This window comes from Gastrolobium bilobum, unplaced genomic scaffold (assembly GCF_033153095.1).
Source record: "Gastrolobium bilobum isolate Gb01-03AN ecotype WA unplaced genomic scaffold, APGP_CSIRO_Gbil_v1 utg829, whole genome shotgun sequence".
NCBI lineage: Eukaryota > Viridiplantae > Streptophyta > Magnoliopsida > Fabales > Fabaceae > Gastrolobium > Gastrolobium bilobum.
The window spans coordinates 678,342-697,882 of NW_026899533.1; the positions used below are offsets into that span (position 1 = coordinate 678,342).

At 33.6% G+C, this 19,541-nt stretch overlaps 1 protein-coding gene across 1 annotated transcript; it reads left to right on the top strand.

Annotated features, from left to right (window-relative positions):
- Positions 1–882: 882 nt before the first annotated feature.
- LOC133291128 (uncharacterized) lies at positions 883–1,816 on the top strand. The gene is made up of 2 exons (XM_061489325.1): positions 883–1,163; positions 1,265–1,816. The coding sequence occupies exons 1-2, from the start codon at positions 989–991 to the stop codon at positions 1,495–1,497; spliced, it is 408 nt and encodes a 135-aa protein (XP_061345309.1). The 5' UTR covers positions 883–988; the 3' UTR covers positions 1,498–1,816.
- Positions 1,817–19,541: the final 17,725 nt, after the last annotated feature.

The following is a 19,541-nucleotide window of genomic DNA, read 5'->3' on the forward strand; positions in this document are numbered from 1 at the left end:
CCCACCATTTCTTAAAAAGTAGAGTTATATTGATAAACTTTTTTTTTACAAACTTACAAACTACGTTATATTTGCCCGATAATACTCTACTTAAGAATTTCTTATCGGTTAGACATAATATAATTTGTAAACAAAAAATTTATAAATATAACATTTTCCTTTCTTAAATATGAAAAAATATTTATACTTCTCCTGTGAAAAAATATAAAGCCCATAAATAAAAAAATAAACTTGCATTCATTTTAGATTGGAGTAAGACAAAAAGGAAAAAGAATCTAAAATGAAATCTTCGCAATTAATTTTTAAAAAAGATCTGAAAGTTTTAACTTGGCCAGAATATAAAAGCTTTTTAAACAATTAGATTGAAAGAAAGGAGAATTATGTGATGCACGTCTTTATATTAATTTAAATTATTAAAAAATAAATAAAATAAGGGACTCATTTCATTTTTTTCTTAAAGTAAAAAAACAAATAAGTATGATCAAATTTTTTAAAACAGTTATATAATTTTTTCAATAAAAAACTAAAATTGTGGGAAAAAAACTTATAATTTTTTGCTCATAAATTAAAAAAATAAATTCTAAAACGTTATGCTTTAAAAATACTGTTTTTTAAAAAAGCTTATCCAAATACATATTAGAACATTATGTATCGAGTCAATAACGTACAATGTAACGCATAAGTTCCGGTCAATAGGTTCCAGGCCATAACACATCCAATATATCTTTTTAGTTGTTAAAGAAGTAATATTTCATTTGGTCTTTTGCTTTAATGAAATTTCTTTATAATAAAAAAATGTGCCATTTGATTCAAATATAATATTGGCTCTTGCAGGGTGCTGCTAACCACTAGTATAATATTGCTCCTCTGCACTCACTAAATTCCTCAGTCCCCCACTTCACAAACCATCTTCACATTCATTCCCATCTTTTTTCTTTCTTTTTCTTTTTTTTTTCCCATCAAACTTTCTCTTTCTTTTCTTGAGACTATGTCTTCCATGATAAGCGCACAAGGGGTGGTCTTAGCAACAGCCATGGCTGTTTCCGGCACAGTAATCCTTCTTGCTCTGCGTCTTCAGAGGTCTTTCCCATCTACCCAATTCGCTGTTCATGAAATTCCACCTTCTCCACCATCTCCAATTTTGCGATCTTGTATATCCTCTGGTGGGTACTTTCTATTCTACTGTTTCTGAATGCATACACATTCACAAGATGCAATCTTTATACTGTTTCTTTTGCTGACTCAATTGTGGGTTCTTGAGCAGATGGGAAGAAGAAGAAGAAGAAGAATAAGAGGGTGCACTTTGCAGAGGACGTGATGGACTCATGTGAAGATGGAGAAGAGTTCAGAAGGTCTATGAAGTCAAACTCACGATCAAAGCTGCAAAAGAATTTTAATGGCGGAACAAAGATCAGAGAAATTCCTGCTAACAGGGTAGTCTTGTATAATGGAATTCTTAGGGATCGTGTGGCCCAACGATTGGCCTACTCTTGCTGATTTGGTTTTTACTGTGAATATTCTGTGATTATGCCTCTCCCTCTTCTTCTTTTTTCTTTTTTTTTTTTTTTTTTTTTTTTTCTTTTAGCAAGTGTATTAGGAGATAGAACAAGCAGAGGCATGGTCCACAACAAGAGCTGATATGTGTAGTAATAGCTCTTTTCAATGAGGTGATTGGAGGAGACACGGTGGATTTTCTCGTGAGTTGTGAATAGGATTTTGTTTATATTTTAAGATAATTTTCTTCTGCTCTCTCTTCATAACTCCAAAAGCAATTGTGCCTTTTTTTCTTTCTTTTTTTCATATTCCTTCCCTTCTCTCCACTTTTGTACTAAAAACAATCACATTCGGTCCATCCATAATCCATTTATCTTCAATCCGTAGTTATGTTGTGATTTGTGACATGTAAATACAAGTGATATAATTTCTTGAAGGATAAAGCTGAAGTTGTTGTTTTTTATTTTATTTTTTTAATTAATGGGTTCGCTTTTTCTCCCGTTACTGCATATGAGTGCATATAAGTTATCAGTTATCTGCAATAAGTCCAATACGACGTCGTTTAGGGCGAAAATCATGATGTTTTTATAATTTTAATTTATTTCAGCTTATAATAGTCTTTGTATTTATAATTTTTTAAAATTTCAATACCAAAACGTATTTATTTTGAAAATAAATATAGATAGCTGCAGAAACATTTTCCCCTTAATTTATATGATAAAACTTTTTTTTTTATATATTTTATTTTACCTTTTTTTCTTTTATCTAAGGTTAATTTTTATTATGTATAGTCATAGAAAGCATATAAATATACCATTGCTTGGTGCTAACTTGGGGTGAAGTGAAGGTAAAAAAACAAAGAAAGAAGAACCGTATCAATTGGGTGAGATTTTGATCTGGTCCAAACATGGATGCCATTGCCAATTACTTTCTGTTTTTCCTGCATACACCTGCTGTGGGTGGTCCAATTTGCAGCATGCTACGTGCTTTTGTTTTATTATTATTATGCCGTTCATTTGATTACTTTATTAGTCTGATTTTTCCTATCAAATTATAATTATATTCTCGGAACTGAAAATTAAGATCATTCATTAAGTTGAAACAATCAAAAACTAAACATCAAGATCATTTGTTCAGCTGAAACAACCTTCAGTATTTGGTGGTTCTTGTACTTTTTCTTACGTAAGATATTGATGCCTTCTAAATCATGCAATCGGTAATGTGAACATGGACATATGCAAAATGGAGTTACCTTTCTGAACAAGCAAGCAAGTACATGAAGCCAACCCAGTCATTAAATAATGAATTGACAATGACCGAACCGCATAAACGTTACTCAACGAAACTCATACATTCAGTCATAATAATATTTTAAGATATAACAATAAAGAGTACGTTAAAGGGACTGTTTAAAAAAGTGTACTACAAGTATTTTTCTTTTGGTAAATACACAATCTCTCTTTTATTCTAGCAAGTAGCAAGTAGCAAGTAGCAAGCTTCAAGGCGCAAGTGAAACTCATACAGTTTTTTTTTTCTTCTTCTCACCAGGAATATAGTCCTATGAGATACAATTCTCACCTTCCCCACTCTGCAAAAGAAGAGAAAAACGAAAAAAAGAAAAAAGGAAAATCATATTTACTTTTGTTGTCTCCAAAGCAACCTTTAATAAAACACTTGGCAATTGGGTGTTGGAGACAGACAAAAGCAGCATAGGCAAAAGAAAAATTTGTTGGGTAACTTGGGTTGCATTCATGTCAGCTTCTTTGTCCCATTCGTGCTAACGCTGCGTATATCTGAAAGCAAATTTGGGAGTAGCAGCGTGTGGGGCTCTTGCCGTGTGTGTGCGTCCCATATTTTCTCACCCATTTTTTGTATCTTATTCCATTCAAGTTTATTTTGGGAGTGAATCCTTTCATATGAAAAAGTGGTCATGTTATTTGATCACAATCACTCATTGATGATGAAATAAGAGAGAGAAAAATGTATAATTCTTAAATGAGTGGTTGTGATCAAATAACATAATCACATGACCACTTTTTCACGTAAGAAGATCTACTCCCGATTATTTTAGCATTAAATTATTCAGTGTTGCTGGCGTGAAAGCAGTTGCATGTTCCAAAATACCAAAGGGTCGGTTACCCAACCAACACACCTTGAGTGTTTGACTAATAATACCAACCAATGAGATACATGAAACTTTGAACAGGTACCACCATGTCTACATCCTCTCGTCACTCCAACAAGCTTCGGCAATCATTGGACAACCCCATGTGAAGTTCTCACGGTATTGGTTAGAAGTTGAGCCAATCACCAAATATGACAGTAGCTCGGTTAGCTAGTAAATACGAGTGAAAACATGTGTTCGATACTATTCTCCTCAGTACTTTTTTGGGAAGGGTTTAAAGTCTTAATCCAAAATTGGTCTCGAATCCGACCAATTACAAATATCTCCGTAAAAAGAACTTGAGCCAATCATCTTTCACCCCAAGGGAGGGTGGACTGGGAATGCTGCAAAATAAAAAACATGTAATTGGGTTTTCTTGTAAATGACCCAGCATAAAGGAAACCCAGTTCAAGTGAGTTCCGGCCATTGAACCAACTTGCTGTTGAAAAAAGTGTCAAATGGGTTTATATTGTTAGCAGTGGTAATTAATATTGGTTCAGTAGTTACTAATTATGTGGTCTGTTTCTATTGACTTCAGTTTGATTTGGGTAATCATCCATCCCAAATTTTGGACCGAAATAATGTTAATAGCGATAGAATTTGGGACAAATTATCGCAATTTTTTTTTTTAACCTGCCCGATGGATAGTGGGGTAAAATTCTAAGAGATATCATTCTTCTGGAGGATGGAGAGGTACAAATCGAAACTGAATTAGTTATGTGCATTAATACTTGTGATACAATTCTGAAGGTAAGACAAAATTATGAATAAAATGTAATAAAAATTAAAATTGGGAAGCATAATGACACTGCGCCAATCATTCATTTTGAGTAGAAGGTAAGAAAACCATGTGATTTGTGAATATAAAATATTTTAAAATTGAATTTGGTAATCCAGCACTGGGAAAAGTTGTCAGTGTTGCATTAATATACTGTTCTTTCTTGCCTTGTCAGAATCCTCTTTATTAGAGTATGGTTATATGCAGGGGAAATCCCTGCAATTATGGAAGTCTCCCAACTTCTTTGTAGTTTTCTTTGATTTTTTAAAACATATACTTCCAGGGAAAAAAAAAAAGTTGATGATCAATGGCCAACCGTGAAGTCATATACTGGAAAAGAACGGCAATCCTAAGTTAATGGATGTGGGTATTGATTGGCAAGGACATGCTTTGTTTCCTTTTTTTTTTTTATCTCAAATTTTATCATAGTTGTATATGTTTGACAAAGTTACTGCCAATCAATATATGGATATACTTGTTAGCGTTGCTAGTGTAAAAATCTGTGTTGTTGGTTATGGACTTATGGTGATATCAGTAAAAAATAAAATTGTATATAATCACAAAAAATCAAGATGTAATATGTAAGATATAAAAGTTGCAGAAAATCAAATCCGAGCCCCAGTATTAGATACTGTGTTCTTAAGACAATTTTGTCCCTTCAACAGTGCCTAAGGTTAGTGGACAAATGCCTCTCAGGATAGAACGGGTTACCTTTGTTTCGACGGTAACACTACCAGAAGAAACAGTATCGGCGGACACAACGAACGATGATCAATCGTACAGAATGAACGTAAATTAATACAAAAGATTTCAAAAATCATTTTGACAGAGTTTCAGTACAAGAGAGAAATCAAAAAAGTCCTTGATTTTTTCTGATTTCCTTCCATATTTATAAATCATGACTGGTCACGATTAATGGTGTCTATTGGCGGTGAAGAGTCGTGCCTGTTCGGTAATGAAAAATCATATTTGTTCATTTATGAAAAGTCATGTATGTTCGGTAGTGAAAAGACATGTCTCTACACATTCAATTTCTTATTCATAACATTTCAATTCTATAAGAATTCCAAGGATACTTGAATGGGCATTCTACCGTGTCTGTGATCCCTTATCTATCATTCTAACGAGGGAAGCATTTACAGTCCACAAAGTGCAATAGATGGACGGGATCTAAGTAAAGTAATCCTAGAAAGTAGGAAACATATGTTGGTCTTATTTAGGCTGCTATAATTTGACAACTAGGTTTATAAGAAGAGATTTCTCCAAAATGGTGGTTTTCTAAGCAAAATGTGCAAGTGCACCTAATAATATGGTTTTGTTTTTACTCAAATCATCGGTGGTCATAGTGACCATTAAACTCGAGACCCTTAAATGGAAGCAATCTTCTTCATGGTTGGTCGCTGATCAAAGCTAATTTGGGTGGGGGGAAAATCTTAGTGCTCCTGCCCCTTACTTGGTGTGACACTTTTTTTTTTCTCTCATCTCTCCTAAATAGTTGTCACATTTTCATTGGTTTGGGAGCACCAAAAGCCTTCTCTTAGTGTGGAGCATGACACACACTCCCATTCACAAGTAACAAGGGCAGCCACAAAGCAAGATGACATCTGCAAATCTCACCTATACACATATTAGATTCACTTTCCTTGTGACTTCATCAACTTTATATATTTGTTTTTTTAGAAAGGAAAAGGAAGTTGCTGGGAAACATAGGGTTCTTTCCATGTGGACCATAATCTGTTTACGTGCCTCTCCAGCCGGTGAAAAAAGATCCAATTCTTTTTGCCTAAATGTAGCTCTCAAGTCTCAACTAACCATTTTATAATAAACAAAGCCCTCCCAATAATGCTTTCACTTCTTACGTCATTCTTATCTATGATTAAGGTATTTTTATCTGCTAAACAAATTGGTTTTCACTTGATTAAGAATTGATAATTTATTATATTATGTTAAAAGCGACCACAATTTGCATTTAAGGTTGTGAGGTGGGTGACTGACAGCGCCAAGCCCCTACTAAACAAGGCAAGTAGAAATTTTCTTTGCCATACGACTGTTAAACGAGGGCGGCATGAGATAAGGTTTGCGAATAATTTGGTGTGCTTGTACTTTAATGACATAAGTTGAAATGGTGTTTATATGTGCAGTTGCTATCCATGACCAATTATAATGTAATATACACATGGTTGTTGATATAATTAATTAGTGGCCATAATTAATTAATCAGTAATGGCTAATGTTCTAGTTCCAAAGTTCAATATTCCCTGTTGTAAAAAACTACCAAAAAATCATTTTTTTTTTCTACGTTGAATGCATGTAAATTATATTGAACATATCGTTTTGAAGGAGAGACCAAGATATTTTTATAATTATAATATATTTCAAGGTTATAATAATTTTTATTATTATAATTTTTTAATCTTTCAACTCAAAACGATGTTATTTTGAGAATAAAAATAAATAACTTATCTGTATTTATAGAAGAAACATTAAAGCCAATAAACAAATGAACAATAAAATAAAAAATACGATTAGATGACCAACACGTCTGTTATTCCCAAAAGGCAATATACAGAACGTTTCTTTTGAAAATGCTCAATTTCTCGACAGTTCTATCTATTTCGTTTCCTTAATAAGATATATAGAAAATCATAAATACCCATAAATTAGGTAGGTAATTGGATATTAATACGTTTTTGTCACGTGTGACGCAAAAATTTATCTTATAACTCAAATATTAATATTATTTCATGTCAATTTTTTTTTTTTTTTGGTAAATTTCATGTAAAGTTTTTAACCTGTATGCTATTTATCTTATCTCTATATGATGTTAATATTTATCCTAATAATTGAAATGAGTAGCTTATCTAACAACTGACCTTGAATCTTTGCAAACTCAGTATGAATTTTGTTAACGGTTTTGGGCAAATATAATTTTTCCTTTCTTAAAAAGGTGCTCAAATTATATTATCTTTTCATCTATTTTTAAAAATTACACTTATTTACATCAAAAAATAAAAATATTTATACTTTATATTTTTTTAATATAAACAAAATTATTAACAATGATAAGCATTGTCAAACAGCCTTTTGAGAATATAAGTCATTGATGCTTAATTTTAGACTTGAACTCGTCAACTGGATCGGTGATACTAGTTTAATGAATCACTTAGATGAATTCTCGAACCAAATTTATATAAAAATACATCATAAATATAATAATGAGAGTATTATGAGAAATAAATAATTGTGGCATAATGCTTAGTACTACTTTTGAATATTCATATAATCAGCACTGGGATTTTATTCAAAATTTCATTTTATTTTCTAGAGTCTAGAAGTTAAAATTTATGCCGAGAGTTATAGAGAAGAAAATTTTATAGGAGAATGTATTTCTAAAAATAAAAAATATATATAATTTAAACATCCATAAAAGAGTGAAATATTACATGTCTGTTTGATTGTGTTTTGATTTTTTTATTCTTAAAATTATTTTGTAGAATAATTAATGAAATAAGTATTTTCTACTTATTTTTTGTTTTGAGAGTTAAAAGTCAAAACATAAAATAAAAATAACTCAAATATGTTCTCTAAATCAAACAGGCCCATAATATACCATTTTTTTAATTTATAGTTTTATACCAGGAAAATATGTTTTTTATGTCATAAGAGAAAAAAATTTATTTCTTGCTGACACATCTCAAAGGTGGGCCCCGCATGTAGGTTGTGGGTCCAATATATTTTCGGAAAACTTCACATACGAATTGTGTCAGCAGAAAGAGAGAATTCCTCTCTTATGACGTATGAAACATAATGCCCTTTATATTACTAGTATATTACCCGTGCGATGCACGGGGAAAAAAGATCAAAATTTTTGTCGTCTGTCGTGGTTGTTAATCGCACTGCAAATCTTATACCTACAAAAAAAAATTGTGTTGCTATTTTGTTATATATTTCAGGTGGAAAAACTACGACATTGACACAGAACTTTGTAAATATCAACCACAAACAAAGATCTTCTATTCAGAGGGATCAATTATTTTTGCATACTAAAATATCATACTACACCATGTTAACATGAGGAAGGGATATAAAAAGAATAATGCATACCACTCAAAGTAACAATAACACCAAGCACATATGGAGTTCAAAGATCAACACTTACCAAATATGTCATTTGCTATGTGATTTATGTTCCTTGTGCCTACTTTGCGATACAGAAGGCAAAAACTCATTAAATAAGTTACACTAATATGTTAACACCCAAAAGTAATACTATCAGCAAAAAAAAAAATCGGTCGGTTTGTCCAAAAAAAACTTATCAAACTAGAAAAACAGAGTTACGTACCATTTTTACTATCACCAAGCGATTGTATAGCATTATAGTAAAAAAATATATATTTATCACAACACACTCAAGGTATTCATCCTTTTATAGTCAAAAATCAAGTATCCACATTTTGTATAAAAAATTTATTTTAATAATAATATAGATAATAAAAGCTTTTTTGCTTTATTTCTCAAGTTCCTTTCATTTTGATATAAAAAATGTGTTCTACAAATGCATTGATTTGGGAACAAATTAGATAATTACCCAAACGAAATGTGAGTTATGGTTTCAAACAATTTCTTTACGCCCCCACAAGCTTTGGATAAAACATTTCACCGCTGTCTAAATTGTTGTAAACTGTTTGTCTTATTCAGGGAACGAAAAATTTCAAATCCAAAATTTCTTTGATTTTGATCTTCACCATTCATCAACAGCATGCAATAAACATACTTGCTCATTATGACCTTTCAGTATTGCAGTCTTCAAGGGTTCAAGAGCCAACGCTTGCGTCTTTGAACTGGAATTTTTTTTTAAATAACTAACCAATCCTTCACGGTACAAAATGTCAGGGTTGTCACTTTCCCTGTAACGTTTTAAGAAAAATAATTGTCGTTATCTATTGAACTTTTACTATTGATTGAAGAAAATCTCGTACATTTTTCCTTTGTACACTGGTCGATTTTCATGCTCATAATTATCCGGTATTTGATGAATAATTTTTTTTATTGGTAATTCATTCCAATGGACCCGATTCAAACTTGTCTATCGAAGCATTTTCATACACGTAATCATTTTCTGCAAGCCGAAGAAATTCTTTGCAAGTAAGTTTAATGTTGGATATATCTTCGATGGTGGAGGTATAGACATGTAGGAACAAAAAAACAAAAAAGTAAACATGTTACTTGAGAAATATCTGGAAAAAAAAATAATTGTTTTGTTATATTGTGCTATTTTTGAAGTTGAAAAAACTATAGCATTCACACAGAACTTTGTAAGCATAAACCAAAAACAAACTCTGCAATTCTGAGACATCAATTATTATGCAAATCAAATATAGTTATGTACTCAATAATTCTGTCTTCAAATATAGCCACCAATGAACCTTCTCCTCTGCATTATTTTTCAATATGATTTTGTCTCGATGATTCATCTATACACAAAATTTGCTACAAAATAAAATCAATTAATATACATGAAGAAAAAATTTCAAAATGTTGTGCTGATTGTTCATTTTGTTTAGATGGATTTTTGTTTATCACAATCAAATTGTTCATTTTATTTAGATGTTTGTTTCTGAAATATTTACAGCAATAAATCCAATTACCTTAGCCACACAAAAATAGGTTTGTTAAACAATAGATATAAGGAAAAAAAGTGTTAGTGGGCAGGATAGTTGACCACTAACTATCAGCATTTTATATCAGCATGTAATAGATTTTCATATTTATCCACACAAAAAGGTTCTTAGCTGAATTGCATAAATAAAAAATAATTATTCGTAAAATTAGAATATATGTATATATATATATATATATATAACCATATATTTAACGCAATGTATTTAATCTCAATAATACTTTGTAACCAAGCCCATGTCTGTTGGCCCAAGGAAGAGGAGCTTACCAGTTTATTTGAATGGCTACCTATTGGGTTAGGTGATATAACAGCCCATAGGAATTGTTAGGGGATTAGTGGGCCAGAAGATACAGTAGCCCATAGTTATTGTTAGTAGTAATAGTTGTGATGTACGTAAACGTAAAGGGTTTATTTTAAATACTGAGGAGTAATAAGAAAAGATATAGAAAATTTCCACCAAACTCTCTCTCTTCTCTCTATTCTCTCAGATCTCCCTTCTCTCTCCTTCCCTAGCAACTTTCTACTGTTGCATTGGTGCTTTCATCGAGCTTTAATGGCAGAAAACACGAGACTAAAGGATATGGCTCAACAGATCCAAGATCTACAGCTTCAGCGTCATTCTGCCGCTGAACAATGGACAAATTTCGAAATTAATCAAGATCGACGCCTGGAATCCTTGGAGCTCCACCAGACCCAGCGTTTTGATGAATTTCGTCAAGAGTTCCGTCAGCAATTACATGACATCATGACTCTCCTACAGTCCAATCATGGTAATTCTTCACCCAGTAATTCTGGTGCAGGTCTTTTGGGTTCTGGTCCCACTCGTAATACTGGTGAACAGATTCGACCTCGTCCGATGAAAATGGATTTCCCCAGATTTGGATATGGAGATCCATCTAATTGGTTGTTTTCTGTTGAAAATTATTTTCGTTTTTACCATGTCCCACCTGATGAACGATTATTAATGGTTTCTATTAATTTGGATCCACCAGCTGCTTGTTGGTTTCAAAATTTATCTGAGAGTCATAATTTTCCCAATTGGACATCCTTTGTTACCGCCTTATACCAACGCTTTGGGCCCACTGAATTTGATGATCTTACTATTGCCTTAGCCAAATTGCAGCAATCTACAACGGTTGCTGACTACCAAAATGCATTTGAGCGGCTTGCTCGTAGGGCTCCAGAATTGTCAAACACAACTCGTAAGAGTCTATTTCTTGCTGGTCTAAAACCCAAAATCCGCAGATCAGTACTGATTCATAGGCCAGCGACTATGACAGAGGCTTTTGCCTATGCTAAAGTGTATGAAGAGCAATTACTGGAAGAACGCTCTGTTAAACCATGGTCTGTGCGTTCTACCGTGCCCCAAAATACTCATGCCCAAATAGTAACCCATCCACCTGACACTACTCTCACCATACGGCCACCCAATCCCACACCCAAACAATTTCCAGCATTACCTAACATCCCTATCAAAAGACTATCACAAGAAGAAATGGCTGCCCGAAGAGAAAAGAATCTATGTTACAATTGTGATGAGCGTTTTATGCCTGGCCATAAGTGTAAGGGGCATGCCTCTCTATTGTATCTGAAAGGAATAGAGGATGCACCTCCAGATGACGATTCTGTACTGCTTCAGACAGTAGAACCCTTGACTGAACCAAGCCCATGTGACCACAACCCATAACCTGAAATCAATTTTAATGCCCTGTTTGGCCATCGCTCCACTAATTCATTTCGTTTGACAGGTTTTATTTCTAGACAACATATGCAGATCTTAATTGATGGAGGCAGTACACATAATTTTATCAATTTACGCATGGCCTCCCACCTTAATTTGGTTTTGCATGCCATTACTCCATTTAAGGTGCAAGTGGGAAATGGCGATGCATTGTTATGCTCAGCTTCTTGTACAGCAATCACAATTACTATCCAGGACCACCCATTTGTAATTGACCTATTTGTGCTGGACTTAAAGGGTGCAGACTTAGTTTTGGGAGTTCAATGGCTGTCCACACTTGGGCCTATCCTCACAGATTATTCTGCTTTTACCATGACCTTTAATTATAATAACAACCAGGTCATCTTACAAGGGGATGTTACATTGGGCCCTCAACAGATCACCCCTTCACAGTTGTACAAATTGGTGGCCCAAGACTCCATTTCGGGTTGCTTAATGTGTCTATCTGGTCCGCCTACACTTGCTCATAATCGGCAGACTGATACAGGTGTCACTCACCTATTACAAGAATTTGCTGATGTATTTGTTATTCCATCCAGTTTACCTCCCAATCGGCAGTACAATCATCACATAGACTTGATTCCTAACTCCAAACTGGTTCAGGTGCGTCCTTACAGATACCCTCACTTTCAAAAAAATGAAATTGAGCGACTAGTAAAGGAAATGTTAGAGGCAGGAATGATCCGACCTAGTCAATCTTGTTTTAGCTCCCCAGTTTTATTAGTAAAAAAAAAAGATGGTACTTGGCGATTTTGTGTGGATTACAGAGCACTTAATTCCATCACTATTAAGAATAAGTTCCTATACCTACTGTGGATGAATTGATTGATGAACTACATGGCGCTACCATTTTCTCTAAGTTGGATTTACGATCCGGCTATCATCAAGTGAGAATGCACCCTGAGGACATATTCAAAACAATATTTCGTACTCACCATGGGCATTTTGAATTCGTTGTGATGCCATTTGGCCTTTCGAATGCTCCGTCCACATTTCAAGCTACGATGAATGAGGTTTTTTCTGCATTTCTCCGTAAATTTGTGGTTATTTTTTTTGATGATATTCTGGTCTACAGTTGCTCTTTTGCAGACCATTTATCTCACCTTCATCAGGTGCTAACCGTGTTACGGTCTCATCACCTATTTGCTAAGCTGTCTAAGTGCTCATTTGCCCAATCCTCTATCCAATTTTTGGGTCATGTGATTTCGCGTATGGGTCTCTCTCCAGACCCAGAGAAGTTGCAATCTATTGATGAATGGCCCTTACCGACTACACCAACTCAAATTCGTGCTTTTCTAGGACTTTCAGGATACTACAGAAAGTTCATAAGGCATTATGCTACCATTGCAGCCCCATTGTCCGATTTGTTAACCAAGACAGGTTTTACTTGGTCTCCAGCAGCTGAAGCTGCCTTCCAGCAGCTCAAAAAAGCCCTCACCCAGGCTCCTATTCTCAGGCTACCAGACTTCTCTAAACCGTTTACGGTGGAGACGGATGCTTCTGGGATCGGAATTGGGGCCGTGCTACTACAAGAGGAAAGACCGTTGGCTTTTTACAGCCGCAAACTTGCTCCTACTATGCAGGCTAAGTCTACTTACATTCGTGAAATGTATGCAATCACTTCAGCTGTTAGTAAATGGCGGAAATACTTGTTGGGCTCCTCATTTGTGATCCGCACTGATCACAAGAGCCTCCATCACCTGATGAATCAGGTTGTCCAAACACCTGAGCAACAAGAGTTTTTGTCCAAGTTACTGGGGTTTGACTACTCCATTGTTTACAAGACTGGCAAAACCAATATAGTGGCTGACAGCCTTTCTAGAATCTCAGAAGCAGTCAGGACAAATTCCTCGCCGCATCTGTTGGCCATTACTGGCCCTGTTTTAAATTCTACATCAATAATACAGTTCGAGTTACAGTCTGATCCCTATACTAAGAGGATTATTACAGACATTGAGAACAATACAAATACAGACAAATGGAAAAATTGGAGTTTCCGCAATGGACTTCTTTTTCTTCATTCTCGTATCTTCATTCCTGCTAATTCTTCTCTGCTGGAACACATCTTGCATGACATGCACACTTCTCCCCAAGGTGGCCATTCGGGTATCCAGGGCACTATCCAGCGTATTAGTATAAATTTTACCTGGCAAGGCATGAAGAGACAGGTTAGCAACTATGTTCAAAGTTGCGAAATTTGCCAGAAAATAAAACCACCCAATCATCCCCCTTTAGGTCTGTTACAACCATTGCATACCCCCAATTCATTATGGACAGAGTTAACAATGGATTTCATTACTCACTTACCTCCATCCATGGGACACACAGCCGTGTTGGTCGTTGTAGATCGCTTCTCTAAGGTTGCTCACTTTGTGCCGCTGCCATCCCATTACTCAGCACCCAAAATTGCAGAACTTTTTTGGAATCATGTGGGGAAGCTCCATGGTATTCCACAATCCATTGTCTCTGATCGCGATCCCATCTTCTTGAGTGACTTTTGGCGTTCCCTGTTCAAAATGCAAGGAACTCAGTTAAAATTCAGTTCCTCTTACCACCCTCAAACAGACGGACAAACAGAAAGAGTGAATCGATGTTTAGAAACTTATCTCAGAGCTTTTGTTCACTCTCATCCAGCTTTGTGGTCCAAGTTTCTCAGCTGGGCGGAATACCACTATAATACCTCCTTTCACCAGTCAACAGGAAGTACACCTTTTGAGATCTTGTTTGGGTGTTGGCCACCGAATCTCTTGGCTTATTGTCTCGGTGGTTCAAAAAATGAGGTTGTGGACACAACGTTAGGACAGAGGGTCAGTATCATGGCTACTTTGAAGGATAATCTGTACAGAGCTCAACAAATCCTGAAGGGACAGGCGGATAAAAAACGTAAAGACTGGAACTTTATCGTGGGAGAGTTAGTCTTGCTCCGACTCCAACCTTACCGACAGCTTTCGGTTCACCGCCGTTCGTCACAGAAGTTGTCCCTCCGATATTATGGACCATTTGAGGTACTGGAACGGATTTGTCCGGTGGCATATCGTCTCCAGCTTCCACCCTCATCACGGATCCACCTAGTCTTCCATATTTCCATGCTGAGACCATTTCACCCAAGCCGGTCATATCACATCCACACGTTGCCTGAGCAAAACCCTTCCACCATACTAGCTCATCAGCCCAAGGCAGTGATTTCCTCCAGAAATATCTGGCGCAAGGGACACATGGTTCCCCAAGTTCTAGTCCATTGGGAAGGACTCGGACCGGAAGACTCCACGTGGGAGGATAGAGTTTCCTTGCTCAATGGTGACTTACCGTTAACACGGGACACGACTGTGGGATAAGAGGCACAGCTCCGACCACGAGAAAAGGGGGTAAAGTTTCAACCTTTTCAAGGAGAAACAGAGGTAAGGGTAGACGGTATACAAGGAGAGTCTAAGGCGACGGAGGTAACAGATACACAGCAACTGAAGCCAACAAGGACAATGAATGCTAACTCTAACTCACTGTCCCAAATATCTACCTCCAAGGCTGTAATACAGCAGGTTGCCAAGTCCCTAGATAATCCAACGGCTCCAAACTGCCTTCCCATGTCGGCAACTTTACAGCCCTCCGATTCAAGTCACGTGCCTCGGGTAGCTCAACAAGTAGCAAATGACACTCCACTGTTGGCACGCTCCCCACCATTCGACTTGATTGACCACAATCACACAGTGGCGTCGCTTCCTAACCTAGCCATCATGGACGATGGCCCATTTGCAGCGGAGGGTAATGTAACCAAGCCCATGTCTGTTGGCCCAAGGAAGAGGAGATTACCAGTTTATTTGAATGACTACCTATTGGGTAAGGTGATATAACAGCCCATAGGAATTGTTAGGGGATTAGTGGGCCAAAAGATACAGTAGCCCATAGTTATTGTTAGTAGTAATAGTTGTGATGTACGTAAACGTAAAGGGTTTATTTTAAATACTGAGGAGTAATAAGAAAAGATATAGAAAATTTCCACCAAGCTCTCTCTCTTCTCTCTATTCTCTCAGATCTCCCTTCTCTCTCCTTCCCTAGCAACTTTCTACTGTTGCATACTTCAACTCTACCGACAATAATTTGGTTAAAAATATGAAAACGTGTTGCCGGGTGGGGTCGGTCGGCCCTCCGGGCCAACCCCATTTTGCCACCTCTAACTTTTAACATTTTACATCAACTATATATGTTTTCCATATTTATCCATAAAAAAAAGTTCTAATAGTTACGTCTAAATTACTATTTATATATGTTTTCTATATTTGCCTTTAAATCGATTTCCTGATGTGTGTGTATTTGTGACATATATATTAGATGAAGAGATGGCAAATATTTGAGTTAGTATGTTTAATAGTCTAACAAACATTTCATAGTTGAAGTTATCTGGTAATATCAAATGACCATTTATTAGCTTAATTGCATAAATAAAAAATAATTATTCATAAAATTAGAATATATATATATAACCATATATTTAATGCATTGTATTTAATCTCAATAATACTTTAGCTCTACCAACAACAATTTGGTTAAAAATATGAAAAAATGCTGCCGCACGCGGTGGGCCGGCCCTCCGGGCAGAGTCCATTTTGCTACCTCTAACTATTAACATTTTATATATCAGCATGTAATATGTTTTCATATTTATCCACAAAAAAAGATTCTTATACTTGCGTCTAGATTGCTATGCATCTATGTTTTCAGTAGTTATGACATATATTAGATTAAGAGTTGAAAAATATTTGAGTTAGTACGTTTAATAGTCTAACAAACATTTCATAGTTGAAGTTACGTGGTAATATCAAAAGACCGTTTATTAGCTGAATTGCATAAATAAAAAATAATTATTCATAAAATTAGAATATATATATATATATATATATATAACCATATATTTAACGCATTGTATTTAATCTCAATAATACTTCATCTCTACCAACAATAATTTGGTTAAAAATATGAAAACGTGTTGCCGGGTGGGGTGGGCCGGCCCTCCGGGCCAAGCCCATTTTGCCACCGCTAATTGTCAGCATTTTATACCAGCTATATATGTTTTCCATATCTATCCATAAAAAAAGGTTCTCAAAGTTGCGTACTATCTATATATGTTTTCTATATTTGCCTTTAAATCGATTTCTAGATGTGTGTGTATTTGTAACATATATATTAGATGAAGAGTTGACAAATATTTGAGTTAGTACGTTTATTATTCTAACAAACACTTCGTACATTGGGATTAAGTTATTTTCATAACTTGTTATTAACACTCTTCTATTTTCTTAGATTATTTTGAAATTAGTTTCCTTATTTTCATTTATCACAATCTGATTGTTCATTTTGTTTAGATGCTTGTTTCTGAAATATTTACAGCAGTAAATCTGACGATCAGCCACACAAAGCAGGGTTTGTTAAACAATAAATAAAAATAAAAATGTGTTGGGGGGCAGGGTGGGCCGGCATTTTTAACCGAGCTCATTTTGCCACTTCAAACTGTCAACATTTTATATTAGCAGTAAATCCAATAATCTTACCCACACAAAGACGTATATGTTAGACATTAAATATTTTATAAATAATGTCACAAATTTTTATAACGTAAGATATAATGAGTAATACATCAGAAATTTATTTCCTTTATACCTCTGTTTATTAAATTTTAATTTTAGGAACTTATATTTTATTAAATATTTTACATGTGTAATCATTTATTTGCTTTATACTTTGTTTAATTAAATTCCTGATAATTTCAATTTTTGCTTTATATTCTTTTTCCACCTATCAAGTTCAAAATACATATTTAAAAATTTGAATTTTAAATATTAAATATTTTCTCACCCAATAAACACAATCTTAATATTATTAATAGGTTTAATAATTTCTCATACAGAAAGTAGTGAGAAATATTAAAATAGTCTGTAAAATACTTAATTGCAAATATCTTTTTATGATGCAGGAGTTGGATTGTCATTACTCACTAAATGATCATTCGTTTTTATGGTAATTAAATTTTTATAATTTTTTTTAATATATGATAGATATCATTTTTTTATTTAGTTATAAAATTTATATTCTTTTGAATTAAATATACATATTTTTTAAAAAAATAATTTTTTTCCTTTTGATTTATAATTTTTATTTTTTTAACATTCGTTATACATATATATTTAGGGGAAAGATATACTTACCATAAAAAATTCTTACCACATTTACTTCCAATCTAATCACCGTTTATTTTTGTCAATCTAACGGTTATCATTTATTGGAAATTATTAGATCGCATTTATTAATTATTTATTATTTCCAATAAATGATAACTGTTAGATTGACGGAAATCCACGGTGATTAGATTGGTTGTAAAGGTGGTAAAATTTTTTGTGGTAAGTATATCCTGCCCCATTTATTTAAAAATTTTACGTTAAAAAAAATTAAAAATAATAATTGTACGATAACGTTTTTCTATTTTTGTATTATTTTTTTAAATTAAATTTTTTAATTTATTTTATTTTAAATTATGAATATGCAATTTCTTATTTTTTTCATTTATATTTCAAAATCAATTTTTTTTATCAACTATACATATATTTTTATTAATTTTAAATATTTTTTGTTTAATTTATAAACTATTTAAATTTTATTTTATTATATACATATATATTTTTTTATTAGAGAAATATTAAATGCTGAATTCTTTTCCCACCTATCAAGTTAAAAATTCAAATTTAAAAAGTTAGAATTTTAAATATTAAATATTTTTCCATCCAATAGACATAATAATAAATTTTCTATTTGTTTGTTTAGTTATTTTAAAAAAAATTAAAAATTAAAAATCCAATGATACAAAAGGCCATCATTAATAGCATTAAAATTTCAAACGTTTTTGGCTATCCTTATTTTTTAATCACCTCATTTTTAATGCATTTAATTACTTGAATGGCACGAACGAATGACCTACATTAATGGATTTAAAATAAAATTCAATTTGGTTGTTTAGTTTTTTTTAAAAAAAAATCAAAAACTAAAATTTCAAATGTTACAGAAGGCTATCATTAATAGCATTCAAATTCCAATTTTTTTTTTACTATCATCAGTTTTTAATCATCTCATTTTTTTAATGCATTTACTTTAATGACTCGACTGATGATCTTCTTTTCCTTTTCAAAGAAGTGAGATATTAATGCACATGTTTGCCACTAATTAATGCTTATCTCTTTTCTATGGGTCTTTTGGTTTTTCGATAAATATGATAAAAAGTATTCAATGTTTTTTAAAATGACGGTTAACAAATGTCATGTAGAAAATAGAGAAAATTTAATACAGTTGTTTCCCACTTAAAGATGTTAAATTCTTTTCCCATCTATATCAACTTCAAATTTCGAAATTTAAAAAAAAGTGGGATATTAATGAACCTGTCTACCACTAATTAATGTTGAACTCTTTTCTTTGGGTCTTTTGGTTTTTTGATAAATATAGAAAAAAGCATTAAATGTTTTTTAAATGTGGGTTAACAATTACCATGTAGAAAATAGTGAAAATTTAATACAGTTGTCTCCCACTAAAAGATGTTAAATTCTTTTCCCACCTATATCAACTTCAAATTTTAAATTTAAAAAAGATGTGAGATATTAATGCATATGTCTGCCACTAATTAATGTTGAACTCTTTTCTTTGGGTC

Coding starts and splice junctions, on each gene's coding strand:
- LOC133291128 (XM_061489325.1), top strand. CDS start 989: ATGTCTTCCATGATAAGCGCACAAGGGGTGGTCTTAGCAACAGCCATG. Junction 1,164..1,264: donor GCGATCTTGTATATCCTCTG/GTGGGTACTTTC, acceptor GTTCTTGAGCAG/ATGGGAAGAAGAAGAAGAAG.